The sequence below is a fragment of the Anopheles stephensi genome, chromosome 2 (genome assembly GCF_013141755.1).
Source record: "Anopheles stephensi strain Indian chromosome 2, UCI_ANSTEP_V1.0, whole genome shotgun sequence".
In the NCBI taxonomy this organism is placed as follows: domain Eukaryota; kingdom Metazoa; phylum Arthropoda; class Insecta; order Diptera; family Culicidae; genus Anopheles; species Anopheles stephensi.
In genome coordinates, this window is record NC_050202.1 from 85,143,757 (window position 1) to 85,170,712 (window position 26,956).

The window sequence follows — 26,956 nt, forward strand, 5'->3', positions numbered from 1 at the left end:
TGTCCGGTCAGTCAGTCCACCTTGGTGTTTGGTGTGTTGTTTCTGCTGCCGTTCTGGCGAGTGGCCTTATCGGTGGTTGGGTGCAGATTTACGATAGATACGCTTTATCAAGATCGCGTAACAGTCTGTCAGCACCTTCTGCCGGCCGGTGGTTCGGTGCGCTTTTATGGGCTGGTGATAACGGGAAGCCCAGGAAAAGCATTCTGAAAGTTCGTATAAAAGTCTTCGGCCGGGGTTGGAACCATCACAAACTAGTCGGTGACTTGATACATAGTAGCAGCAGCACCCAAAACGATGAACTCCATTCAACTGATCGCCGCAGTGTTTGTGCTGGGGCTTGTACAGCTGGCCAGCGGACAGGTTGTCTCGACTGGACAGTGCCAGGACTATCCGGTGCACGTGAACTTCGATGTGCCCCGCTACCTGGGCCTGTGGTACGAGATCCGCCGCTACGAGCAGGTGTTCCAGCGGGGTGGCGAGTGCGTCACGGCCGAATACTCCCTGAACGAGGATGGTAGCGTGCGCGTCTTCAACTCGATGATGGTGCCCCCGTCTCAGGTCCGCTCGTCCGATACGGGCCGTGCCGTGGTTGCCTTCCCCGATCAGTCTCCGCTCGAGGCTAAGCTGAACGTTACCTTCGATGCTGGTAAGTGATGAGGACGGCGCGTCACATTGCGCAGCAATTCTAACCAACCTCCGCTACAGGAGCGGTCGACGTTTCCGCCAACTACTGGGTGCTCGGTACGGACTACGACAACTATGCCGTCGTTTGGGGCTGCTTCGGAGTGGCCGACACGCTGCGCGCCGAGAGTGCCTGGGTGCTGTCCCGCACTCCCCAGCTGTCTGCCCAGGCTGAGGCCGAAGTGCAGCGCTATGTCGATGAGTTCCTGAACGAGGCGGACCTTCGCCCTACCATTCAGGACGGAGAGTTGTACGTATTCTCACCCGCTCTACCGTGGTTGCTAGGAGACTAATTCACGCTTTCTGCTTTCTACTACAGCTGCTGCTCCATTGATCCCGCAATCACCACCTACCCACCGTGCCAGTAATGGGGATGGTGACACCACATACGGAGTATATTATTCCATGAACCAGAATCCCAACAGTCGATAAAACATAATCATAAGGATGATGTATAAAAATTACTTGAATTCTAAATGGGTGTGTCTTTTGTTTGTCTGGGGATGGACTTTTAATGACCGAAAGCCACATGGAAGTTGATCTGTTGTAAAGAACGACTAACCAGGACTTCGCTGATCAGGGTTGCAGCTTCGCGGTTTTAGCCTCTAGCGCCGTCGTCGGCAAATCCATTATCCCAGCCGTTCTGAAGGCTGCATCAACGCCTTCACTCCATCTCAATTGGGGCCTTCCACGCTTCTCCCCTTTGCATGTGAATGGCTCTAGGTCGTCCGGTGCCATTCTCATGACATACCAGCCCAACGGAGCCAGGTGAGTCTGATTCGATGCTCGATGGTGAGATGGTGAGAACCAAAAATCCTTCTAAGCATCTTGCTCTCAAACGCGGCTAAGAGGCGTATGTGAGTACTGGGACTGCAAATATTCTATACAGTCCGGTTTCATCCGAAACGACAGGTATTTTGAGTGGAGAAGTTTCCTCAAACTGTAGTATCACCGGATGGCAGATAGCAAGGACTTATGACCCTAGATTGGTGAAGTTTCGGAGGACTTCAGAAGTATGTTCACCTATCTTTACACCTTTATCATTTTTGGTTTGCCTCGTTAATCTCCCAACCAATTATGTCTGTGTCATCAGAAAATGCAAAACATCAAGACTGACTTATGCAATACGATCCCCAAAGATCTTGAGGTGGTGGCTCTCTGTACAGCCAGATTGAAGAAAAGACAGGCAAGCAATTCAGGCAATTTTCCATCCACCTTCAACTGACATCTGATTCTAGCGACTAGCCTGCACTCTACTCCATATTATTTTGATCTTCTATCCACAGCATGAAATCAGTTTTAATCCAATGGATGACTGACACCGCTACTGCTTTATCATTGTGACGGTCAAGTTCACTGAGTGGAAAATTACTGGAACGCTTTAACTAGCTCTTTGCCTCAGTGTTTCTATATGGTTCGCTTGTAACATTTATGCGTCCAATTAAAGCAATTCATAATAAAGCTATAACAAAGAAGGGATCATCACGGAACTACGATTAAACTTTTGCACAACAAGCCCGTAAACAATAGGAAGGAAACATCGTAATCCAAACCACTCCAAGCATACCACATACTCCCATGCTGATATTGGCAAAGTCAGCTCACAGTCAATTGCGATAAGAGCGATCGTCTCGCTGTGCAAACACTCCGCCTGTCTGAAGTGATCTTATTCCTAACACCCAAAACAGCTTTGCCAAAAAAATAGCCCAAACCGGTTATACCTACCTGTCCACTGCTCGGTGATCATATGCGCGAGGTTAGCATGATGATGATTTGTTTTATTTGATTGTGTAAATGATCATCATCTCCAACATGCTGCCGCCCTCTTCTAACCCAACTCGTCCGAACACCTGTCAACATCACAACACATCATCATTCTAGTCGTTTCTCACGATGATCTCAAGCAGCGATCTTCTTCGTACAACACCTTTGTCTTGCTTACCGAATCCGCCCGTGTGAGGTGCGCTGAGGTTATCGCGCTTGATTCATTCGCGCTCTTCAATCCAATCCGCCGGGGCCAATGTTTCTGTTTGCTGATGCTGCGCCACGGGGTAAATAGCTACCGCGGCCAGCGATGCGTGCGCTGGTAATTTCTTTCACCGTCCGCACACGCTCACCGATCAGTCTGGCCGTTGATCGCACCGTGGAAGGTTCGCACGAGAGGAACAGTTTGAGAGCAGCGATGTTTGCCCGTGTGGTTGCGCTTGTGGTGGTTGGGTGTGTGGCCTGTGTTGCCGGGCTACTGTCGGACGCCGCCTGTCCGCAGGATGTGACGGCGATGAAAGACTTCTCGCTGAACGATTACGCCGGCCGTTGGTTCGAGATCAAGCGCTACGAGCAGTTCTACGAGAAGGATCTGGACTGCGTGGTGGCCGAGTATCAGAAGACGGGCGATGCCAGCATCTCGGTGAAGAATGGTGCCTTCAATCTGGCGAACGATACGCGCGTGGTGGCCGACGGTACGGCCGTGGTGTCCTTCCCGGACGATGCGACACGTCCGGCGAAGCTTAGTGTCGCCTTCTTCGGAGCTAGTAAGTGTTGATGGAGAGGGATTTGGTTTGCGGAAAATTGGAAAAGGTTGATTGTGCTTCTCCCCCGCTTAACAGAGCCTGATCGCAGCAACTACTGGGTGCTGGACACGGACTACACCTCCTTCGCCGTCGTGTGGTCCTGTGAGCCGTACTACCGGGATCCGTCCAAGAATGTCCGTAAGTATCGGAGAAATGATCATCAAGTGTAGATAAGTGAAATTGATGGGGGGAAATTCCCATTTTTCTCTGCGCATTCTAGTGGGCTTCTGGATTTTCTCTCGCAACCCAACCTTCCCAACCGACGAGGCTGTGGTGAAGCGCGTCGATGAGCTGGTCAAGAAGTACGCCGACGCATCGAAGTTCGAGGTGCCTAACCAGTCCGACGAACGATGCCCACGATCGTACTAAGCAAATTATCAGAGTGTAACTTCGTGGAAGAAATAAACACTCAACCAATTACTCATAATCGCTAATAAAATGTTTAAAAACGATAAGATAGCAAACCAAAGGTTCGGTGACGATAAGCCCCCCCCCCAAAGGCGCTCAAATCGGCAGGGAGTGTAAGTATGTTTAAGTGGATTTTTATTACTCAAAGAACAGACCGGAACGCTAACCTCCTATATTACACATTAGACAAGCTATAGAGGCGCCTGTCTGCTAAAACACAGGACACCGATCGTCCACCTGCCGGGTGAAGCGCACCTGACTGCGATCGATGTAGCGTCGCATGATGTTGTGTATGCGGAACATGATGTCCGTGTCGGCGGGAAGCGTCGGTGTGCGGGACAGCACCCAGAAGCTTTCCTCCGACTGCTGTTCGCCGACCGGTTGACAGTTCCACACGACCGAGAACGTCTGGTAATCGGTATCGAGCACCCAGTAGTTGGACAGATCGTTCGCTGTGTGGTAAGGGACGGTACAGTTAGCATCTGAAGGGGGTCTAGCTTGAGTCGGACTACTTACGGGCACCGAAGAAGGACACGTTAAGCTTGCCCTGAATGATGTCCGCATCGGGGAAGGACAGCACAGCCCGGCCGAGCGCATTTATCGACGAGCCGTTGAACAGGTTGTACGCCGAGTTGGACACTGCCACCGAGTCGTCATCGTTGAGCGTGTAGCGCACCTGCACGCAGTCAAAGTTCAGCTCGAACTCGCTTTCGTAGCGCTGGATCTCGTACCACTTGCCGAGATAGCTTTCGACCGAGAAGTACGACATCGCATCGACCTCCGTCGGGCAGGCACGATCGAACAAGATGGCACCGGACGCCATCCCGCACAGGCACGCCACCACGGCAACACTAACGAACGACGGCTGCATGATAAGTTCCTTCCGTAGCACCTTCAGCACACTGAGCGCTGGGAAAGACGCCCGTAAAGGCTTTATAGTTCTCGCCACCGGTGCAATATCTTGGGCCACTCGATAAGGGGCCGCCCATTCTGAAGCGATTGTACCTTCCGGAGGTTGTCGTGATTAACATCTTACACATTTTCTACCGTGCGTCACGAAACATGCCCACGGTTGGTGGGGTTCGGATTCTTTGACTCCGACGCCAGCAAAACCCCAAACCGGCCCAGCCCAAACCCGCGTGACACTTGCTTTCGTTGTCAGCGGAGCATAAAATTGGTTCCGAAAACGATGCGTGCGATCCAATTTGGGGTTGGTGTGTCCACCCCATTGATTGAGGTGTGTGTGAGCGTGTGGCGTTTATCGATAAGAACCCTTTGTACACACAGAGGGTGAGTAGATAAAGGTGGCCACACGGGAAGGTTGTTGTTGAATTTATGTAACGTTCGCCCTCGCAAAACCCCGACCTCCTCTCTCTCTCTCTCTCTCTCTATGGTCACCCGTGTGGCTTCCGGTTGAATGATGTTTCAATTTTGCGATGTCCAAGTTTGTTTATATGAGCCGTGACTCGGTCAAAATTGGGGTTCTCGAACAAACTCTCCGCCTTGTCACACAGCCGGTTTAATCACGCACACGGACTTCATGGACTCACGGCGAAGTTTGGTTTGATTGTTGGGCGAATCGATGATGATAATGATGATACATGGAGGCTGCTGCATGCCGAATTGGAGCAAAGATTTTCTTATCACCTTCGATAGGTCGTCTTCCACAAACCCACCGACCGACGACCCACCTTCTTATCTATGCAAATGATATAAAAAGAGATGCTCCCGCGGGTTATCATCGACTCATAACGGTACGACTTCGAGAGTGAAAATGTTTAAGCGATTGGTGTGCTGTGCGCTCTTCCTGGCCACGCTGGTCCAGGGTACGATCTTCGAGCGTCCGTGCCGTACGGATGTGTCGGTAGTGCAAGACTTCCAGGTCGAGAAGGTAAGACTGTGGACCGTTCCCTTCGGATTGTACGGATTGCCAATGAAACATTCACCCTTCGCGGCGCGTTCCAGTATCTCGGGCTGTGGTACGATCTCGAGCACTATGAGGCAAGCTTCGAGCAGAACACGGATTGCGTAACGGCCGAGTACAGTCGCTATGAGGACGGTTCGATCCGGGTGTTCAATTCCGCCGTCCGGCTCACCGATGGACTGCTGTACGCCGTCGACGGCGTCGCACTGTTGAGCTATCCGGAAGCGGAGGTCCTTGAGGCCAAGCTGAACGTGTCGTTCTACGGAGCACGTGAGTTCTTTGCTTTATTCCTCCCAACAATTACTCATCTCACCCTTTCCGCCTCTGGATAGCGAATGATGAATCCAACTACTGGGTGCTGGATACGGATTACGAGAATTACTCGCTCGTCTGGAGCTGCCAACCGATCGGCGAGGAACGATCTCTCGGTAAGCGGGGCACGCACCGGACGCATCCCTTTCCTTTGCGATGGTGACATAACATTGGTTTGGTTTTTTTTCTCCCCCACAGAATACTACTGGCTACTGTCGCGCACCCCATCCCTGCCGGAAGATGGCGAGCTGAGGGAAACAATCGAAGCGCTCAAGGAGCAGAACGGAATCGTCGATGATGAGCTCATCATTACGGAACACTTTGCCGAAGGGTAAGTGTTGAATTGTGATGGTGTTGGTATGGATTTTCCCTTTTGTTTGTGTGTAACGAGCCATTTTTTCTGCAATTATCCTCCCACAGATGCAACAACAAGCGCCACAGTGTATTGTAAAGAAGTGTCACGCTTAATATGTATCAAGTATAAAGTGGAAATTATTACCAAAAGTCAATAAAAAAAACAGTCACTTAAAAACATTTTGAAGTGAAGTCAAAATAATTAAAAATCTAAACTGACGGTCGTCGTAGTGATAGAATTCAAAAATCAAGTTAAGCCCCCGCTAGTATGCAACGCGCATTACACGGTTGTCGCACAGTGTCGTCAAGCTTTCGGCACAGTGGACATATTATTTGCGAGTGTTATAATTTTTTTTAATTATTCATTAAAGATAAGCAGCCAACCTCCAGCAGTTATATGATGTTTTTCTCACCCAACATGAATTCCTAGTCCATGAATAAAAGGGTCGAAATAAATTAGCAATCAAATAAAAACAAACATCACATAACTCCCCCCCCCCCCCTTGGTGGCACACCAGAAACCCCATCTCGGGCGAATCGCTTTATCCGCATTCACACAGCTCATTTGAATTTCGTTCCTGGCAACCTTACCGATTTTGCATTTCCTATAGTATCAACCACCATGTGGCTGCCCACTGTGTGTGAAGCCGCCGGGGTCACCAGCGCTCTGCAGTGCCATCCATCCATCGGTTCCGCAGCTGAAGAGATGCTTTCGTAATCGATTTTATCTTAAGCCGCCGGATTCGCCAAACCATCTTCAGTGTGTTTTTGGAGTTCAACCGAAACGGATCGGGGCGATCAGCGGCGATCAGCGCTCAGTGATCGAACAGAAGGCGCAAGAACATTTTGGGTTTCTTTTTCTAGTTCCGATATTAAGGACTTGTTGTGTGCTTCCTTTCTCAAATTTGTGACAGTGTTTAAAAAAAAATCGGCTTTAAAAATGATCAACAAAGTGTGGTACATTCTCGCCCTGACCCTACTCGTGAATTGGTTAGACGTGGAGGGCTTCCTGGTTAAGGATGGCAACTGCACACTGGCTACAGTTAACTTACCCTTCGTGAAAGACTTCGAAGTGGAGAAGGTAAGTTTGGACCAAACTCTGCAAGCGAGAACGGGTGTGAGAAGTAGCGAACTTTCTGGGAGTTTTAGTGCGACCAACCAAACGTTACAAGTGAGAGAGCGCCCACCGCAAAATGTCAACCCCGTTTAGGTAACCTTTCTTGAAATGGGTCGATTTTACCACGGATATTACATAAATATTACGAGCCAGTTCCTACCTGTGCCGCTATCCATCCGCTACGGTGCGGTTCGACTGTTGGGAATGGGGAGGAGCGATGCGACGTCACCGATTGTCGGTTGGGAATAGGTGAGATGGCTGGCCCGTGGGCGTCCCGCCTGATGATGGGTTGTTTGTCTCGAATGCTGCTTCCTTAATTATGCTGCGGAGACTCTGGAACATCCCCAGGTTCGACCGTAACGTCTCCAAAAATTGCGCAACCTCCGGTGTTTGGTGTGTCTTTGAAGATTAAAGGGCATCGAAAACGAGAAGAATTTAATGGCGCCAGTGCGCTGTTTGATGCGTACCTGCGATGTTATGGGAGAAGAAAATTCGACCGCACGCTGGTTGCTGTTATTGATGACGACCCGGTCAAGGCCACATACGCTCATAAAATTAGCATAACCTGCCTTCAGGTCCAGCTGATTAACTGCTGGTAGGAAGAATGGCACCTCGCGATGGCAAGCGTAACTTTTCTCTTTGATGATCGTCTGTTACCGTGGCGCTGCTAACGATCGACGGATAGCCGCGTGTAGCGTCTAGTTGAACTTCAGCCTTACGGGTTGTGATTTATAAAGACCTCCCGACAACGCGTGCGTTAGGGGGGGGGAGGTTAATGGCAAAGATCCATCGAGAAGGGCTGTAACTCTCGGCTGGATGGGCGACCGTTTCGTAAAAGTCTTTCATTGTAGCTGGCCCGTGCGGTAGGCTAATGATGACAACAGTGACAAGTCAGTCAATGACGATTGGCCGTACGCGGCAATAAAGTGGCGATTGTATTAGAGTTAACCTTCGACATGGCTATTTCGCTAGGAATCCAATTAACGGCCCCAGTGTCAACGGAACCGTGCTAGGAGACTTTTCTAACGAGCAGTTGAGTGTTGCTTCTTCCTTTTATCGCGCAGTATCTTGGACAATGGTACGAACTGGAGCGGTACGAGCAGGACTACGAGCGAAACATGGAGTGCGTTACGATCGTGTACCGTCGAGCACAGCCGTCCGATCGGATGATGGAGGTGAACTATCGTGGCTTTCTACCCTTCAATGACACCATCAACACCTTCAGCGGAATCGGCGTGTTTAGCGAGGAACCCGTACAGGAAAACAGCAACACAACCACCAGCAGTACGACGACGGTTGCGAAGCTGATCGCTTCCTTCGGCAAAGGTGAGTTCACCAGGCGTCCATTCGAAATGGCGATCGATTATAGGTTCGCGCTCATGTTCAATCCAACACAGCCAACAACACCACCAACTACTGGGTGGTGGACACGGATTACGTCAACTACGCGATCGTGTACTCCTGCGCGATGTTCCTCGAGATGAACCAGGCGGTGGAGGGCTACTGGTTGCTGTCCCGTATGCCCAATCTACCCAACATTCCGAAAGTGATCGAACGAGTGTCGTACCTCCGATCGACGTACTTCGAGGTTTCGCATATGCGTGTCACCAACCACACGGAGCAACTGTAAGTACCCATCTGGCTAGCTACCCCCGTTGGAACTCCCATTAGAGCTAATTGTAATCAACTCGGCATCGTTTCTTCTCCACAGCTGCCCAGTCGAACCAAAGCTACCGAGAGAACCGAGCTTAGTCATCTTACCACCACTGTAGGCGGGTGCGAGTCCCACTGCCAACTCTGCCACTTAGTTTAGTCCGCCATGTCCGCCATGTGTGCCTGTATGTTATCAGTAGATAAGTCAGCATAATCTATGCACTCAACAGTATAATAAAGTAACAACAACAGTGATGGAATGAAAACAGAAAATGAAAGTAGGGTGTGTTTGTTTGGGTGTTGGTTGGTTCGTGCCAGCGGCTTACCGTGCCAGTTTGCCGGGTGCTGTCGAGGTGATAAGGTGTGGCTGCTTGTCGTTTGGAACGATCCGAGATCATGTCGTTTACTGTCGATGTTCGAGGGTTGCTGGTGGTGATAGTGGCAGTCGGTTCGATTGCACTAGGTCAACGGATCGTCAGTCAACCCTGTCCAGATCCGGCCAGTCGTCCGATCATACAGTATTTCGATCTGCAAAGAGTACGTACATTCCGGGTTGCCTTGAAGCGCTGTTGATTCGAGTCGATTTTTTTTTTTGCGTTCCCAGTATGTCGAGGGTCGGTGGTACGAGATCTCGCGGTACGATCAACACTTTGAGAAGGATTGTGACTGTGGGTATGCCACGTACACACCGCAAGCAGATGGGTCCGTGAGGGTGCAGAACTGCTGCGAACGGCTACCCAACACAACCTTGAAATGTAGCATCGGGAAGGCGGTCGTCAGCTTTCCGGATGAGTTCCCGCTGGAAGGAAAGTTTAATGTTACCTTCGGAGGACGTAAGTTAATGATGAGAAGTGTGACAAGAGCAAGAACTTGATGGTGTGGTGGATTTTAACAGCACCGAAGACTTCCAACTACTGGATCCTGGACACGGACTACGACAACTATGCGCTGATATACTACTGCAAGAACCTGTCCGAAAGCAAGTCGGCTGAAGCTGCCTGGGTACTGTCGAAGCAGCGTACGATCAACCCGTCCGTTCGGGACACTGTCGACAAGCTGGTGGATAAGTACTTCGTCCGACAGGATATGCGTGTGACGGAGCAAGGCCAGAGCAAGTAAGTCTTCATCGTTTGGATAAAGCATTTCCCAGGAACCAACCGGCAATTACCCTTCGCTTACTTCTAGGTGCCAATATCCAGACACAAATAACGTTTAGCGATCTATATACTTCCAAATTGCGAAAGAATCTTCAATAAATCCTTACAGAACTTCTCACAAACCTCTCAAAAATCAATTTAAAACTGTAAAGTGAAGAGTGATGAAAAAATGTCCGTTTCCAAGCTAATAAACTTCATCCTCATTGAACGCTGCCGACCAAACAACCCAACTCCAACCATTGTTCTCCAGTTGCATCCCTATCTTCCCACCCTTTCGAGGTCACTTTCACAGGGCGCGCGTTCAGCGGGCAACAAACTGCGATGAGTGCAAAACTTTCCTCACCGCCGGCCATCCCGGAGGCACCCAGCCGGCAAACGTAAAGCCATCGGAAGACTTTGGCTAATTTTATGAGCACGAGTTTTGTGGACGCCCCGCGTCAGCCAGCCACCGGAGGCTGAAACCACGAAACTGATCCTGACGCCCACGATCGGTGGTGGTGGTGGTGCAAAACGGGGGAAAACTTTCGCACGAAAATGAAAAGTTAATGAAATCAGCGCTTCTGCCAACGGATTGCGCACGGAACGGATTCGTCTCGTCGTTGACGGCAGGTCGTCGTGGGTTTTTTGTTGCTTCCGACTGCACTCTTGCACTTTTGTTGATAATTAGCGTTTTTTAACGGCTTTGGTTGAGCTTATTTTCGACTTGTTCAAAGTTTTGCTCGCCTCTGTTGCTGTTGTTGTTGTTGATTTTAGTTTTACGAGGAAAGAAGTTCGCTTAAACGGTAATGGGAAAGGTTAAAGAGCGTACTCGTTCTTGACCACCGAAAGCAAGGGGAAGTAATCGATTCGGGGAGCAAAATATTTGTCGTTTAAACGTACTTAACGACATTAAATTAATCCGCTCGAATACTGCAAACAATTTATCGTGGGGTTATTTTGCCCCGATGCCCCTGTTTTTGTGGATGCTGTCGATGCTGTTTGCTGGGCCAGTAACGCGTATACGAAGCCACATATCAGTTGCCCATATACAGGCACGTTTAACAGAATGTGGTGTATGCTTTATACACATGATCTTTGGCTGTATGCAATACACAGCACGTTCTGCTGATAAGCTTGCACGGGCGAACTAAGCGAAGATCACGATCACTCTCTCACTGGCTCTCTGAGAGTGGTTGGAATCAATCTAGCACAAGAAGATAGGCGCTCTACTGACCGCTTGCGTTCAATACGGTCCCGGCGTCCGACGGTCGAGGTTAAACGGTTAGGCAAAGTGTTTAGTGTGTGCTGGCTTACTTTTTAACCCATAGTTATCGTAACATTAGACATTAGAACAAACAGAACTGCGTAAAAAAAGGGGGCGTTTGGTGTTGCACGTTGCCAAAATTCGGAATTCCCAACCCGAGCCAGCTGCGGTGATTGTCGTTTGCCGCCACAAGATGAAAGTGATCCCATTTTGGATGGTAACAATGGCGTACCTCTGGTGTGCCATTGATGTGTGTCGTGGTGGTTTGCTCACAACTACCTGCCTGCAGTTTGAGGAAGATTACAACTTCAAGGAGGATAAGGTAAGCGCAGTGGCGCAACATCCAACACCGGCAGGATTTAATGCATAATCGTTTGCTCCAGTTTGCTGGCATGTGGTACGAGGTACGGCGCCTCTACGACCCCTCCGTCCCGCAGCACGAGGACTGTGTGGTGATGAACTACCAGCTCGGTGAAAAGGGAAGCTTCAACATACGCGAATCGTACCAGATCGGGGACGAGAGTGAACCGATCTATCGGGGTGGCAAGGCGGACCCGAAAGTCTTCCAAGACGCCCGTATACCCAAGTTTTTCGAGCGCTTCAACACGACCGATCCGGCTGATCCGGGTAAGAGCCACACACACACGCACACTGAAAGAAAGCTGACCGTGAACAAATGGCGGAGCGATTGCTTATCTTTACCCAACTTCACATTACAGACCTGTCGATCGACATCGTAGCGACGGACTACAGCAGCTACGCGGTCGTATACTCTTGCACCTCGATCAATTCTACCCATCACAATGGTAAGCTTGCCTGACAATTGCACCCCGATCGAAGTCGCGACCTAACTACAATTTCTTCCCTTCAGAAACGGCCTGGGTACTTTCGCGACAGCCGGCACTGGCGAAGAATATGGTCGAGCTGGTGAACCTCTTCCTCGAGACGCGGTTCACGCGGGACGATCACAAATGGCGTGCCACGATGCAGACGGCCGATTACTGTAAGCCAACGCTGGTGGAAGATTTGGCCAGCCATAGCACGGCTAGTCGCGTCCGCCGGCTGTTCGGTAGCATCCCGCTTGCTGTCCTGCTCGGAGCGATGCTGGTAAAACTGTTCCACTAACTTTTTAGTGCTGGCTGGCGTGTTCCTGCATCATACGTATCCTTCCTGCTCCCGCCCCTTTCCTAGTCATGAGCGTTTGCGTGTTTGTAAGCCCGTTTGGTGTAAACTTTACGTCCGTCGGCATTAGGTTAAACATTATACGAAGTAAACAGTGCGCCACACCCGGGGTGCCAATGTGCCGTGTACAACCTGCCTCAATCTGTTGTGTAGAACATCATCCCGATCTGTAGTGCGAAACTTTTTCGCCCGGCAAAAGGCTATAATCTCATCTGTACTGCATCGACAAAAGATGCAAATTATTTCAACAAACTATATCGGTGCAGCTCACAACGCGGCGCAAACAAATTGGACAAGGTGTTGAATGTTTACCTTTACACCATGCGCAGCCCTTTTACGCGATCGGGTGCTATCATTGCTTTACAATCTCTACCGAAGGTGCTTACATTTGCAAAAAGAAAACTGTCGGAAACTCACTCAGTAGCGTCTATCAAGTAGTGATAACATCATCTTCGAACAACACTCAGGGTGGATAAGAAACCCGGAACGGACGTAAATCCCACTTCCCTAAAAGTCCCAATTCGAATCCCATTTTCCGGCGGTTGGTTTAAAATGTACCATGAACCACGTCACGGACGCTGCGCTTTTGCGAAGCATTTCGTATGGATGACAATTTGCTACTCTAGTCAGTCGCTTGCGCTTTGGACGCATATCCGGGGTTCGTTCGTGCACTTCGGGTAGCAATTGCAGGATCGACTAACTAGTTCTGGCAAGACGCACCGGGCCATCCCGGGTCGCATCTTTCGTAGGGATTCTAATTAATGTTCATTATCTGACGGATGTCGGCGGTGGGATTCGGTTCGGTTCGGTCTGTTGTCACACCACACACACGAGTGCGGGAACTTTACCACCATTACATCTTGGCACAGAGGCGTGCGTGCTTGACTTGCTCGCCCAAAATCCGAATGGTACGTTAATTAATGCCCCCCCGTCCATCCATCCGTCCAGTGTGTGGTTACCTCCTCCTCATGGGGGTAAAGCCTCTTAGTGTCAGTGAAATGAACCGAACCGTCATTCCCGGCGTGAATGTGCCGCTTTGGCTGGATGAAGTGACACCATCTTTCACATGGCAAGTCATTTGAGGTTTTCTATCCTCTTCTTTGGGGAGAATTTCTTTTTTTTTTGCGAAGGAAAACCCCCCTCCTGAAAGTGTCGAAAATTTTGACAGCACCGATTTTTAAAGCCTCTCAAACGTTGCCACACGATTCAAGGGCGTCGGCGACCGGACTTAAAATATGAGGAAGAAGGATCTCTCCTTCCCCCTCCTCGGAGGTCCTCCCGGGGGTTGGTGGTGTTGTAGAATGAAATGTAAATGATTTTCCCATCGCTTCTTGGAAAACCTCCCTACCACCAGCGTGGCCGTGTACCTCGCGCGAAACAACTTTTTCCCTTCGCCAACTGTCCAATGGGATTATGCGGACAAGAAGTTTACCGAACCGTTCAGCTCTAAAAGAATGGAGCGTAAGTGAGTGAACGCGCGGAAAAAGAAAATCCAAATGCAAATCAAGTCGGTAGGTAAAAGTTCGGGTTTGTCTTCCTTTTTCTTTTTTTTTTCTTGGTTCGTAAAAAGTTCGTACAAAAAGTCCATCACTGGAAGGGAAACTCCATCGAAGAAACGCACGGTGTTTCTTTTTGCCTCCATAGTCGATACACAACCATCGAATCGACAACTTTTCGCCCATTTTTCCACAGGTAGCGCTGTGCCCGGACCGGGCCCGAAAGGACGAGAGGAAACCGATTTGAATTGTAAACGGGACCGCTTTGCCGAGACGATGGAAACGATGTTAAGATCACTTACGAGCCGGGCTGTCGAGCCGGGGGTTCGAGCAGGAAGAAGGCTGGATATGGATGGGAAAGGAATGGGTAATGCCATACCATGAATGAGGCTGTAATTTTAGGTTTCATCGTGAAGTGTGTACCGCATTGCAGCACATCGGAGCAAGCGGACGACTTACAAATTCCAAACGAAATACACTTCGCACCGGGAGGCTCCTTTTCGATCTCTCTGCTCGACGACTATGTTGCACGACTATGTGGTACTGTTGGAGCTCATTTTGCATTTCGATGTGATTTGATTTTTTACCATAACTTTCAACCCCACCGGAACCCTATCCCTCTCCTCCCCACCCCCACCCCTCTCCTCATGACAAGAGAAGCGTACTTCCTCTTTAATGGATCGGGAAATGAACGGAAGTTTCGTGAGGAAAACTGTCAAGAAAAGTTTTTTAACGCACTCTACCGTTACCGAAGCAACGGCCAGCAAAAAAAAGGTATCCATTTTTGTCCATTCACATACAGGAGGAGGAGCCTCTTTTTTGTTGTTGTTAAACCCAAAGCTTTCAGTTCCTTCACCCCACCTGTGTGAACCGACCCCCGTAAAGCGAGCGTATGTCTTCCGCCGTGGGGGTATTATCTATTGTATTTTTGCATAATTTATGGTAAAACCCGGGCTCTTTTTTCTCCGACCGTAAGTAGCGTCCGCGCGTTCATTTTCTTTTTCCTGGTAGTCACTTCTAGTACAAATAATAATAGTCGAAGAAAAAAAAAACAGTAAAATAAACCGTACAACCGGAAGTTTAGCGGAAAAAGGAAGACGACCAAAATTCCACATAAATCCGTTCTGTGTTCTTTAAAAGTACGCGCGTTGAAAGCGAACCGGAGAAGCGAAGAACCAAACGGAGAAAAAAGTAAAATAAAATAAAATTACACACATAGCAATAGAGAAGAGCAACAACGAAGCAACTTTTAAAAAAAAAGGAACCTCGCCCCGACCCAAAGTAACCGAGAAGTGAAGTGAAAAGATTTTAATCTACTTTACATAAATTATGTCACAACATTGCGCTGACGGTACGGAACACCTGGCGGCAACGGTGTCCTCAGCACCGTGTCCATTTCGCCATTTTTGCGCCGACTTCCCGCGAAACTTGGTTCGAAAAGTAATTTGTCGTGTAACGTTGCAAAGACAACGGCAGGACTCTCTCTCTCGCTTTGTCCTTACATTCAGTCGGTGTCTCTCGGTGTGTATGAGTAGAAGATTTGCATTTCAAATGGTTCAAAACTACCTTGCACCATCACCACCGGGGGGACACCGCTGAGTTCTTTTTCTGGCCACAAACTTCGCCAGAACCGTTCGCTCGTTCCTTCTTCTGTTTATCTCTTTTCAACCAAATGGCTACATTAAACGAGCATTACCATAATAAAAGATTAAAATATCTGCGTCCCCCAGTTCCCTACCGATTTACCGGAATACGGTACGGTTTGTTTTGCTGTTTTCATTAGCAATAACATTCGACACACATTGGTCGAATCTCCTTGAGGGTCATTCATCCCCCTTTCTGGCTAAACATGCCACACGAACACCAGGCGCATCTTCCCTTCCCGTTACAAATGACCCACCGGAACGAATCCGCATTACGAGTGCACCGCCTGTTGGCCACAAAATTCGATCTTCATTTATCCTTTGCCGTAGTCCCGAACCGTCCGGGGGCGAGCTAGCAGATTGTACACTTCTCAAAGCGAATCAAACTGGCAATCGGGCAACGTACAAAATGGCAATTTGTTTCTATTTACATTGATAGCTGCCATAGGGCGCCCTATCATCCCTGTGGAAGGGCCGTAACGGTAACATTCTGCCCCTACAAAAGTCTACCCGACAGAAGCCATATTTCAACGACCGTCCGATGGATACCGCTCATCGATCAAATGCAATTTATTAGCAGAAGCAGCGGCAGCACTTCGGGAAGCTTCAGGTGAGTTATTAATTTTTAATTAACTTTCCCATCCACATCCGCACCGGGTCCGGGGCTTTTGTTCTAATATTTCAACAAACTATTTAGAAGCCCTGACACGCGGGCGCCCGGCTCGCTCACTCGATGAATAAAGCATATTTATGCGTCCGTTTTGAGGGAAGCGTGTCGGCTTTTTTTGGGGCGGAGAACATAAAAGCCTTCATTCATTCCAAGCGTTACTGGCTCGGAGTTGGCGAGAGAGAGCACGCTCCAGTCAATAAATCTTTGGCATTTTAATTAAAATTTAATTCGTTATACTGCCTGTCGGCCGTCATTTTGATTTCTGCGAAATTAGACCGCCATTTCGGGGCGGGAAGTTTGGGCGAAGAAGTTGTGCCATTTGACAAGCTTCTTAAAATAAGTTAGTCAAGTTTTTTGGATTTTCTTGTGCAAAAATGTACATCCATAAATTGTGCCTAATCGCGAGCTACGATGCTTCTATACTGACTTAAAGACAACCGCCTAAAGTTATGCAATTTTCGTTCCCCGTACTGCAAACCTCTCGATCGTACCTTCGATCAGGTAAAATCTGCACAGAAAAAGAAGCGACCATTATCAAAACTTTCTTTCTCCGGTTACTTCCTTACAATCGATTTGTTCAACCCGGAACACTTGAGATGAATTATTTAGCAGCGCTGTGCGACACGCGGCTACAAACTTTTTGACAGTGCCTTCGGCTTTGGATTAGATTCAATTTTCTCCTCAAGACACACAGCTACACGGGCTGGTCGCGGTGAATGACACAAATGAACCGAAGCTCGCACCACTCCGGTTTCATTCATTTAATCAGCTAACTTCGTCTGACGACCGACGGCGTAGCTGACAAACCCGAACACCCCGGAAACGGAAGGCGAAACCCATCTTACCCCTTGTCCACAGCGTTCGAACATGGGACAGGACCGGGCGACGATTCTCTGAGCACGCACGCACACATTAAGGATGGTAATTGAATTTAACGTGTCGCCAGAGATGAAGGACATCGCATCTTCCACAGCAGAGTGGCAACATAATTAGTCCTTACCTCCCCCCCACCCCCCTTCCCTGATTCTGACACAAACCCCGTACCAGGCATGATGAATCGTGGAGCTGCTTTCGGTTTCGGGAAAGTAATTCATAATTCATCAGGGACGCAACATTCGCCACGTACACCGTTCCACGATCCACGAGAAAAGTGCCCGAGAAGAGTTCGTTGGCTGTTGTTGTTGTTGTTGTTGTTTGAGGCCTCCCATTCCCAGCATGGTTAGCCCCAAAAGTGGCTCTTTTAAAAATTACGCTCACACTCCGGCCTGAAGTGAAGTAGTACTTGGCACCCGCCGCACCACAAGGATGCCACATTTGCCGCTCACACTTGACGGTCGATGTTTAACGTACGCTTAATAGGCATAAGCATTTTTTGCACAATTTTTGGTGACATTTTGATTTCTGTCTCTGAATGTTTGGAGTGGTTTTTCCCGGTCCGGCTGTGAGGTTGTGTTTCAGTTAGAACCACATGGCTTGTTTGACAAATCACGGACAAATGAAAGCGTTCAAGGGGAACAGACGATTGTGATATATGTTTTGAACACTGTCATCCAAATAGATTGATGCTTTAAATAAAGAAAAGTCTCCAGTTGACCAGAATAGACCCAAAAGTTCCCTCAAAACTGACTCTTTAGTCTCGGTAGAACCAACCTGAAGACTACATATTGCATACCTTAAGGCGCGCCTTTTGAGCAGTTTATATTTAGGCTTTTATAACCGAAAGCCTGTATCCGCAACAAATGGCGTATTGTGCTCTATTCTTGGTACTACAAAGCCATGTTCCGAATAATATTTCTAATGTGTTCTTCCTTTACAGTAAAGCGCGTCCTCAGAAACTCACTTCCACCGGACACACCATCCTAAACGATCCCCTCTCTCTCTGGTTGTGTGTGTGTTTGCTATAACGAGGTCTGAAACGCATTTTTCTGCCACCTGCTCGAGAAGCAAGCGTTCCTTTATTTTCCTACGCGGAAAGGTCGAATCAGTCGGACGAAAATTTTAAGCGCCCCAGCATCTTTTATGAGATTGTCGTAAATTTTTCCGCTTCTCCGCGCACACTCGAGGAATTCATCCGCGCCGAGAGTGTGCGTTCGCCTTGCTGGCAGAGCCTTCAAAAAGCTGCCTGTTTCTTTGAACTGAACCGTGGACGCCCGACGCACAAGTCGCAGCGATCCGGCAAAAGAAACGAAAAGCACTACTTGTGGTAGCCACCCTGTGGTGCCCGCATAGCCCACAAGTCCGGACATAGCAACGCGAAAGGAACAAGGAAGTGAAATGCCAATTCCTTTGAAGACGGCTTTCGCTCGAGGGATGCAAGAAAGAAAGAAGCCAGTGGAGAGGGAGAACGAAAAAAATAAGTCCTCCCTCATCCGCGACGTAGCATAATTGTACCGTCGAAGCGTGACGAGCGAGCCCGGCAGCATCTGAGTCGTTCGCCGTGCAGAACGGCCCCAACGCCACCCCCCCCCCCCCCCCCCCCCCCCCCCCGAACGATGCCCGTTCCTCGGAATCGCTCGTATGCTTCTTCGATTATTAGCTTATCCCGTTGATGCGATGCACGGTTCAGAAAACCTCAATCATAACACAAACGATTACGGAACATAATCAAACGAGAAGATGTCCCGTGGGCTTGGGGGCGCCCGATCTGCGCTGCGGGCGACGAGTCAAAACTTGAAGATGCTCTCGACTGAATAATATGTGGAAATTTATCTGCCAAAGCCGGAAGCTTCTTCGCTGGTCGGCTCTGCCCGGTTGGGTGGCTTCGGTACCATTAGTCATAAAAGTGCTTCTGTCGGGATTTATATCGGCTACGTGCTTCCGCTTGTCGAACGTATCCGATGTGCAATAGTATCCAACATCCAGTGCTTCAGTGCGGGGCAAGTACAAGCTTTCGCAGTCGGTGTTTGCCCGATACAGCACGCCCGGGCGCAACGTGCAGCTCGGATCAAATGCAATGCACTTGCGGAAACAGAGCGGGCCGTGAGGTGGATCACGATCTTACAGCACACGGACACGACACAACTGTACGCTGCTTGCATGCTAATGGGATGTATTGATAGCAGTCTGGTGCAGCTTTGTGGTTTACGGCTTTAAACAAAACATTAGCGAAAAATAATTTCTCTACCAGACGAATTACTGCTTTATGCTTCAAGGATTTTTTTTGCTAAAAAAGCTCAGTTTTTAATGATTATTCCTATATGATACAATCTATTTAAAATAATGCAAATGTGTGTAACTAACTGAATATTTCACCATTCCTGCAATGTGTCACGCGATTGCATACCTTTAGGCGCACTTCGGCTCATATTCACCACAACCACCGAATCTTTGTGTTAAATCGGAGCTAATTCACCAGTCTCGCTTCCCAAGTGGAAAACCATCCTCCCAACCATCGTGGGAAAACCGCGGGAAAATTCATTTCCTTCACTCACTCAAAATATTCCCATCGCGCTGACCCATTAGCTGGCCAATTCGCTGTAACTTTTACGTTCGCCAACGTTCCGGTCCCCCCCCCCCCCCGTTCCTTTTTCCCACTAACCCTTCCCAGTGGCGGCAGTTTGCCTTATCCGTCCGCTGCCAGTGTGGTGTTTTGTTTCCTTTATCAGCATTCTATCAAATTTAATTACCGACCTAACGCTACACCGCGACGCTCGGTTCTCGGTTGTCTCCTTCGTTCCAAAAAACCAGTCGTAAAACCGGTCGCCTCCAGCGTTCCAACTGAATTTATCACCCGATGGGCGGCTTCACACACACACAAAGCAACACAGATGGAAGGAAGGGTGGCGTTTGCGGAGCCATGGTTGCATTTTCGGGAAGAAATTTATCGCTTCATTAAATTTTCACCAAAAGAAAAATTGAGCATCCCGAGCGTGTGCAGGGAAGAGAAAATGGGTGTGGGACGTGGATGTTTTTCAGCACAGCACAAGCAGGTGCTTTTTCCGAGACGCCAAACTTTGCCTTTTCTCGCACATTTCGGGACGAGGGAAGGAGAAACATTGGCAGATAAAGCGCGAACAAATGAACCATGAACCATTCGAGTGGTTGGTTGGCGGTGGTGGTGGTGTAAGCGTACACGTACCCGAAACGAGGAAAACTCACAAGAAAAACGCGTTCTCATCCTTTCGGTTTACACAGTGAAAAAAGGCGTTACCGAGAAGATGCTCAGAAACGCACCAACACTTGCAACCGTGTGGAACCGGGCACACTGCACACACTGGCCAAGATTTTCACCACTTTCTCCACTGGTTTTTCTCTATCCCAGCCGGCTTCCGGTTTGTTATCCACCACCCAAAATTCGGGTTGGGTGGGAGGGGCAGGAGGTAGGATTAATGAAGATAATAAATGTTTAATTTTTTAATCGCACCAATGAGAGCAATTAAAGAATTTTCCCGGTTTCGAAGGGGGCGTCTAAACTTCGGGATCCAGTTTCTTCCCCATTTACATTTTTTTTGCTTTATTCCTCTAAGATCCCCTATTTCATCATGTTCGTCCCGAGCGCCATTATTCGCCAAAAGAAAAACAATCTCGGCTGGGAGGGAAATTTTTTAATCCAACATTGTTTTGAGAAACTTTGCTCTCAAGAAAAACAAGAAAAGCTGACAGAAAAAAAATGTCCCAAAAATAAAACAATGAAACAAAACACATTGCGAGGGGCGCAAATCTCCCTAAACATCGGTGGGTGGTGGATGAATTCGCTTTGGCCGAGAAGAAATGTCCCTCAAGATCGTAGCGCAGTTCCTTCGGAGCTATCAAGCACAAGGAAAGGCATTAAACTCCCACCCTCCCGGAGCGCGTTAACGTATAATCTTTAATGTTTCTTCACCGAACTTTATAAGATAACGAGCCGTCAAATAAACGGTGCTGCACTGTGGGTGGTGTAGCCGGGTGGCAACATAAATAACGGTGCGCCATAACTCTTCTTACAGCCGAGTCGAGCGAAACAAAACAAAAAGGGGTAAAAGATTAATAAAACTGTTTTAAAACCAAACAATACTATTACGGGTTGATAGGATGGCTTTAATTGTGGTCATAATACGATTATGCTGACATTTCCGCGCCAGATACGAGCGTGAATGTTTCCACCACATGGGGCAGAGTGTGATTAAAGGGAGCAGTACAAAAAATGCGCTGGTTACAACCAATAACGTGGCTTTGGTTTTATTTGCAAACCGTGGAGTACATTCATGGATAATGGTCTACAAATGATTGCCAAGTGCTTAACAAAGATGTATGTTCGAAATCGTGTTTGATTTCCTTCAAGATTTATGGTTCGTTTAATTAAGATAATTACAGCGCTCAACGACGATGAAGCCAAAGTAGAAATATCTTAAACCCCATGCAGACTTTCCGCAAAGTTCCAATTTTCCAATATCATCTTTCCTGCACAACGAAAAACCCGATGAGGGGAACGGCTAGACAAACTTTTCCATCCAACGATGACATATTGGCAGGTTATAATATTACGAGAACGCCACTGCGCTCAACACACCACGGCTGGGAAACCCTTTTAAGTGATGCTAAAAGCTGAACACAGAAAAGCTTCCTCGTCCCAGTGGTTGATGGTGCGTGGTCAGTGACACATGTCGGCTGTCTGTATTTTTCCTCGCCATTTTAACTGCCGGTCGTCCACAGTGTCCCAGGGCAGGGCGAGTAAAAGTTTCCCAAAAAATGGACGTCACCATAACTAAACCACCGGAACCGAGCTACGGCATACAAGTTTTCATACCCTATTACAGGGGGGAGGGGGGGGGGGCTTTTGGGGGCTTCTAAAATGGTTCGTTTACGGCAGGGCAATAGTCGGAAGCCACACTAGTATGTAACCTAAGCCCGGAACCAGCCAAACTTTTCGCCCGTTCCTGGCTGGCTGGATGAAAATAAAATTTAAGGGATCGTCGGACAGCCCCGGACACGCATAGCCGTTGCGATTGGCTCACTCTCACGTTGGAATTCACTAGATAGAAGTTATCGTTTCAATTCACGGGAGTAAGTTCATAGCACTTCAGAGCAAGGGAGAAAATGAATCCTTTTCAGTGGGTTTGCAGGTCAAATTCCGAAACAAATCCCACACACACATTCTACAGCTGACATGCACAGAAACCGGACAGGAAAATGTACCGAGGGTCAGAAATATTTGTGTAGTTGGTTGTTACTGATATGCTTTCCCACCGTATCAAAGCAATTTGCCTATCGATTTGATCTAAATTCCAATTCCAATCAATCATTGTACAGTTGATGGCATTTTGGCTAAATAATCAAGCGGGTCACAGGCAAACAAGTTCTAAATAAATAATTGTTAGACTGTGCTTCTCTTGCGCTACTCTGCCAACAGCATTAAACAGAATTTTTGAACAAAACTCATCGCGATTTGATGCACCATTGGCATGTAGTTAATTTTCATTGAATCGTTTATTAAATTCAATTTCCACCGGACAATGGTTTTGCTATCGATGGCGTTCGGGGTCGATCAAAACAGCTCGGATAAGCATCAATTTCAACTTTTTCCTACCGTGCGTATGATAGCTGCGTCATTACCTACCCGAATGGCACTAATCGATTAGGCATTAGTGCACCATTTAATCGTCCCGGTGACGGCACATTTCAACAACTCACACAAGCACAAGAAAAAAGGGTAAAAAAGGATATCGTTTAATAGTGTTTTGTGTTAGGAGATTCACGCACACGCATGCGGGAAAAAAAAGGAAAAAACTTTCCCACCCCGCCTTCTCAATTCAATTTTAATCAAATGCGGCAATAAAGCCACGAACTGGAATCAATTATCGCACATGATCTCGTCTGTGTTGCTGTCACCGCAGGGAAGGCTTACTGCATATACACGTACACTGTTGGATTAGAGATTTGCCGACCCTGTAAAAATCGATTTCAAACATTTTATCACGCATTATGTGTCATGAAGAATTCATTTCAAATACAGTTAATCAAATGAGGTTAAAAATTATTTTAAAATTATTCCATAAATAATAGCTAAACGCAATGTTGAACTCAATAGTGTGCGCGAGACGTGTACGCATCATCCGTAGTTTTGAATTTGAATAAGCAACCATTCAACTAATGCGATCCGTTCCCCGTCAAACGGATGAAGCACGCGAAGGGAGGCAGCCCGGACGTGGGGGAGGACTTTTAAATTAAATCAATAGAAATGACCAATTTCAGTCCCTTATCTGTCACCCTATATCTCACACACACACGCAACGGACCGGATGGGATGGATATACTCGAACAGGGCCCCGAGCGAAAAGGGAAGAAGAGTCGAAACGCAGAGATTATAATATTGCAATTGGTTGCCGTTGCATTTAAGACCACCCCGAACGCGTGTGACAGCAGTTTGTGGGTGATAATGGCGGTTGTGAGAGCTCGCCAACATTCAGACTTTTTTCCTTCGCTTCGTTTTCCACATCGAAAAACCCACCACCACACCCCACAGCAGGGCCACCACGGTTCGGATGAGCTATCGGACTAATTTGGGTCACCCCGGTAGGTCGACAGGTTTGCGGTCGGGCCGGTGCCAGGTGTGAAGAGCCATCCCCAGTAGTGTCATTTAATCTTCCCATGCCGTCCGTCCTGCACGATGAGCCGCGTGGCTTTTCTTTTCACTGCTGCTGTTGCTGCTGCTGCGGTCGTATCGATCGTGCTCGGAGGCTTCGGAGGTTCGCGGCGACACTCACAGCAAATTAGAATCCAAATCAATCCGAAATCCACACTGGAACGTGTTTTTCGGCGCACAGAACAACAAACTCAGACAGGCGGTGAATGCGGCCGGCGTAAGCTTTCTGCGATCCGCGATCCGTCATCGGACAGCCGGCGCACAATCATTAACATCGTTGGCGGGGGGATGGGAATTGAATTTTTCCAGCCCGGTGCACATGAAAAGAGAAGCGAAAGGGTGGGGTGGGAGCGAGCCCGGGTGAGGAAGCGGGATCGCACACAGCGAGCGGATTCGATTTCCGATTTAATTGCTGCGAAATTTACCAGCTCCCGGTTCCGCGAACGAACGGGATTGTTTTCTTTTTGCTGTCGTTGCTGCTGGTTGTGTGATTTGCTTGACTCACACACACACATGGTACTAACCTGCCGTACGTGAAGCCAATGGTCCAGTCGGAATCGAACGAACCACGGATGACGGTGTCGGCGTGTTCCAGCCGATAGCAGACGCTACCGAGCGCTCGGTTCTGTCGCTGGTTCACAATCATTGACGAGCCCATCTGCAGCGTGTTGGACACTTTTTGCCAGTAGCTCAAATCGAACGCTCCGGGCGAGATGGTAGCGGCCAGCGTCGACGTTTCCCGGTTGTATCTGAAAGCGCAAAAGAGGGAGCATAATGCAAGAGCTCATATAAAACACTTTCCCACAAGCGGAAGGACAAACATGACCATTTTAATCCATAATTAACAACCCAAGCTACAATTATCTACAATTGCCGACTGCAAACCTCGTGCGCTCGGTGCTTCCTTAACCTGTAGCGCATTAATCCAGTCCGGTATCCGAGCGTACTTATCTCTAAGTAGCCTGCCGTAAGGCAACTGTCTCCCACTTACCGTCCAGCGAACGCCACATTGGTGTTGTATGTGCCCCGATAGCACTCGCACAACACTTCCACTCCGATGCACAGCCGATCGTTCAGACTGACCAGATGATCCACGCTGACCCGGTACGTATCCGGCGTGCCCGGCGTACTGCACCGTACCGTCGACGTCCGGCTGAGTCCCGTGTACTGCACCGACAACTCGTCCACGAACGGGCTTTCGCCCGGCTGCAGCTGCAGGGCCAGCTCAACACCCAGCGCCCGGACGGGCCGGTACAGGAGCAGCAGGTTCGAGCAGAGCGTAGTCGGATTCACATCGAACGCTACAAGTGGTGTGGTCTGGAATTAATTTCGTCCGTTAGCGTAAGAAGCAGCGCCCGCAGAAAGCACGGCAATCTTACCAGCACACTATCGCTGCACCGTCGCAGGAAGTGTCCACCGAACCGGAAACCGGTCGGTGTTACGTGGCTCAAGCTCCAGCTGGCACCGACCGTTCGGTTCACGCCGCAGCTCTTCGTCACGTTCAGCTGGAACCCTTCGAACCAGAGCGGCCGCAGGTGGTTGATGCGCTCGTGCAGATTCGCCATATCGCCCGGGTTCAGTGGCGGCTGCCGGACGCCCGACGTCCACGTGAATGACCACGGAAAGCGGGCCCCGTACCGTGGATCCGGCTCCGGTACGCACGACGCAGGAAACTTCATGGTGCGTGCACCTGGGCGCTCGATGTTTTTGTTTTGGCACTGTCGCCAACCGACGACGGGTGGTGCTGATGCTGCTGAAAAGACAAAAACAAACTGATGAATGAGAAATTTCACACAGCCTGCTAAGATGGCGACGAGCCAACTGCGAAGCAAAACACATCCCATCGACCGGCTTTCATCGTCTGCCGGTTTTTGGCACAAACAGAACACACACACACGGACTCAGCCTCCAAGCAAGGGATGTTGTTTTGGGGTGCTGGAAGCAATTTGCATAAGTAAACGCCAAGTGTCAACGTGCCAAAAGTGACACCGTTCCGATGACATTTACGACGATGAACGATCTGGCGTCGCTTTTCGTTCCACCCTGCCGGCAAGTGCAACATTTATCAAAATGCATTTTTCAATATTGGCACGAACGGAAATGGGCTCTTGTCTCCCCCCCACCCCCCCCAAATCGCTTCTCCCCTCAATCGCCACTCGACATAATGCTAGAAAACGTCCGCATTATCGAGTGGACCGGACCGAACGAAGTACCCACTGCAGTAAAATGATGAAAAATCACTTCAACCTGCAAAGCAGCAGCACCCAATTCGACACCATGTAGTGGAGCGAATAAAAAAAGAGAACCAAGAACGATAAAACAATAAATGCCACACAACGCAACGGGGCGTTCTGGACGGTGCAGCAAGCCCTTGTCGGTAGGGTTTGCTTAACTAAATCAAAAAATCCACTCCACGCTGTCTCACTATTTCTCTCGCAGCACACACTTTCGATGCAGATAAACACTATTTCTTGTGAACTTTCACACGGTCCGATCGACCATTGCCGTCGCCTTTTTTCCTTCTTCTTGCTGTCTTGGCTGTCGTGGCTCCCTTTTTTCTTTTGCTGTTTTTGGGCCACAGTGGTGGATGTTGTTATGGAATTTGCCACCCCTCCGATGCTAGCGGAATTCACAATCAACCGATGCACATCATCGAAGAAGGGCCAAGAAGACCGGACGTCCACCAAAATTTCCATATCGAAACGTGAATATTTTATTGAGAATTTTATCACTCCGAATGTCTGCAATTTGCACTGCACCAATCCGGCGTGAGATTATTAATTTTTGCGCTTCACTTTCTTCGGCACTCAGAGCTTCGGCTGGTGAAAAAGGGACACATCTTGAAACACTTGTGCCCTCATAAAACAGCATATTGCAGATGAAATGGATATACGATGTTTAAAGAGCACCAAATCTTTCGCTGTGTGCTGTTGATACAATAAAAAGAAGAAACTATTAAACTGTTGATGAGAATCGTGATGGAAA

At 48.7% G+C, this 26,956-nt stretch overlaps 5 protein-coding genes across 5 annotated transcripts; 4 read left to right on the forward strand and 1 right to left on the reverse strand.

Annotated features, from left to right (window-relative positions):
• The first annotated feature begins 249 nt into the window (after positions 1 to 249).
• LOC118502482 lies at positions 250 to 12,729 on the forward strand. The gene is made up of 22 exons (XM_036034713.1): positions 250 to 646; positions 706 to 931; positions 1,001 to 1,048; positions 2,806 to 3,212; positions 3,288 to 3,389; positions 3,472 to 3,613; positions 5,427 to 5,550; positions 5,625 to 5,853; positions 5,916 to 6,011; positions 6,094 to 6,226; positions 7,114 to 7,330; positions 8,431 to 8,692; positions 8,764 to 8,992; positions 9,038 to 9,045; positions 9,381 to 9,556; positions 9,624 to 9,852; positions 9,915 to 10,134; positions 10,469 to 10,553; positions 11,499 to 11,741; positions 11,803 to 12,046; positions 12,139 to 12,225; positions 12,291 to 12,729. Exons 1-22 carry the CDS (start codon positions 295 to 297, stop codon positions 12,542 to 12,544), a joined length of 4,113 nt encoding a protein of 1,370 aa, XP_035890606.1. The 5' UTR covers positions 250 to 294; the 3' UTR covers positions 12,545 to 12,729.
• On the forward strand, positions 2,740 to 3,706 carry LOC118503224 (apolipoprotein D-like). Its single transcript, XM_036036222.1, has 3 exons — positions 2,740 to 3,212; positions 3,288 to 3,389; positions 3,472 to 3,706. Exons 1-3 carry the CDS (start codon positions 2,756 to 2,758, stop codon positions 3,618 to 3,620), a joined length of 708 nt encoding a protein of 235 aa, XP_035892115.1. The 5' UTR covers positions 2,740 to 2,755; the 3' UTR covers positions 3,621 to 3,706.
• Positions 5,393 to 6,429, forward strand: LOC118503226 (apolipoprotein D-like). The gene is made up of 5 exons (XM_036036225.1): positions 5,393 to 5,550; positions 5,625 to 5,853; positions 5,916 to 6,011; positions 6,094 to 6,226; positions 6,316 to 6,429. Exons 1-5 carry the CDS (start codon positions 5,434 to 5,436, stop codon positions 6,344 to 6,346), a joined length of 606 nt encoding a protein of 201 aa, XP_035892118.1. The 5' UTR covers positions 5,393 to 5,433; the 3' UTR covers positions 6,347 to 6,429.
• Positions 6,847 to 9,297, forward strand: LOC118503225 (apolipoprotein D-like). Its single transcript, XM_036036223.1, has 4 exons — positions 6,847 to 7,330; positions 8,431 to 8,692; positions 8,764 to 8,992; positions 9,078 to 9,297. Exons 1-4 carry the CDS (start codon positions 7,190 to 7,192, stop codon positions 9,136 to 9,138), a joined length of 693 nt encoding a protein of 230 aa, XP_035892116.1. The 5' UTR covers positions 6,847 to 7,189; the 3' UTR covers positions 9,139 to 9,297.
• Positions 12,730 to 23,914: 11,185 nt separating the features above from the next.
• LOC118503522 (mitochondrial import receptor subunit TOM40 homolog) lies at positions 23,915 to 25,862 on the reverse strand. Its single transcript, XM_036036881.1, has 4 exons — positions 25,351 to 25,862; positions 24,963 to 25,288; positions 24,496 to 24,720; positions 23,915 to 24,197 (listed from the first exon to the last, which is right to left on the reverse strand). Exons 1-4 carry the CDS (start codon positions 25,813 to 25,815, stop codon positions 24,089 to 24,091), a joined length of 1,125 nt encoding a protein of 374 aa, XP_035892774.1. The 5' UTR covers positions 25,816 to 25,862; the 3' UTR covers positions 23,915 to 24,088.
• Positions 25,863 to 26,956: the final 1,094 nt, after the last annotated feature.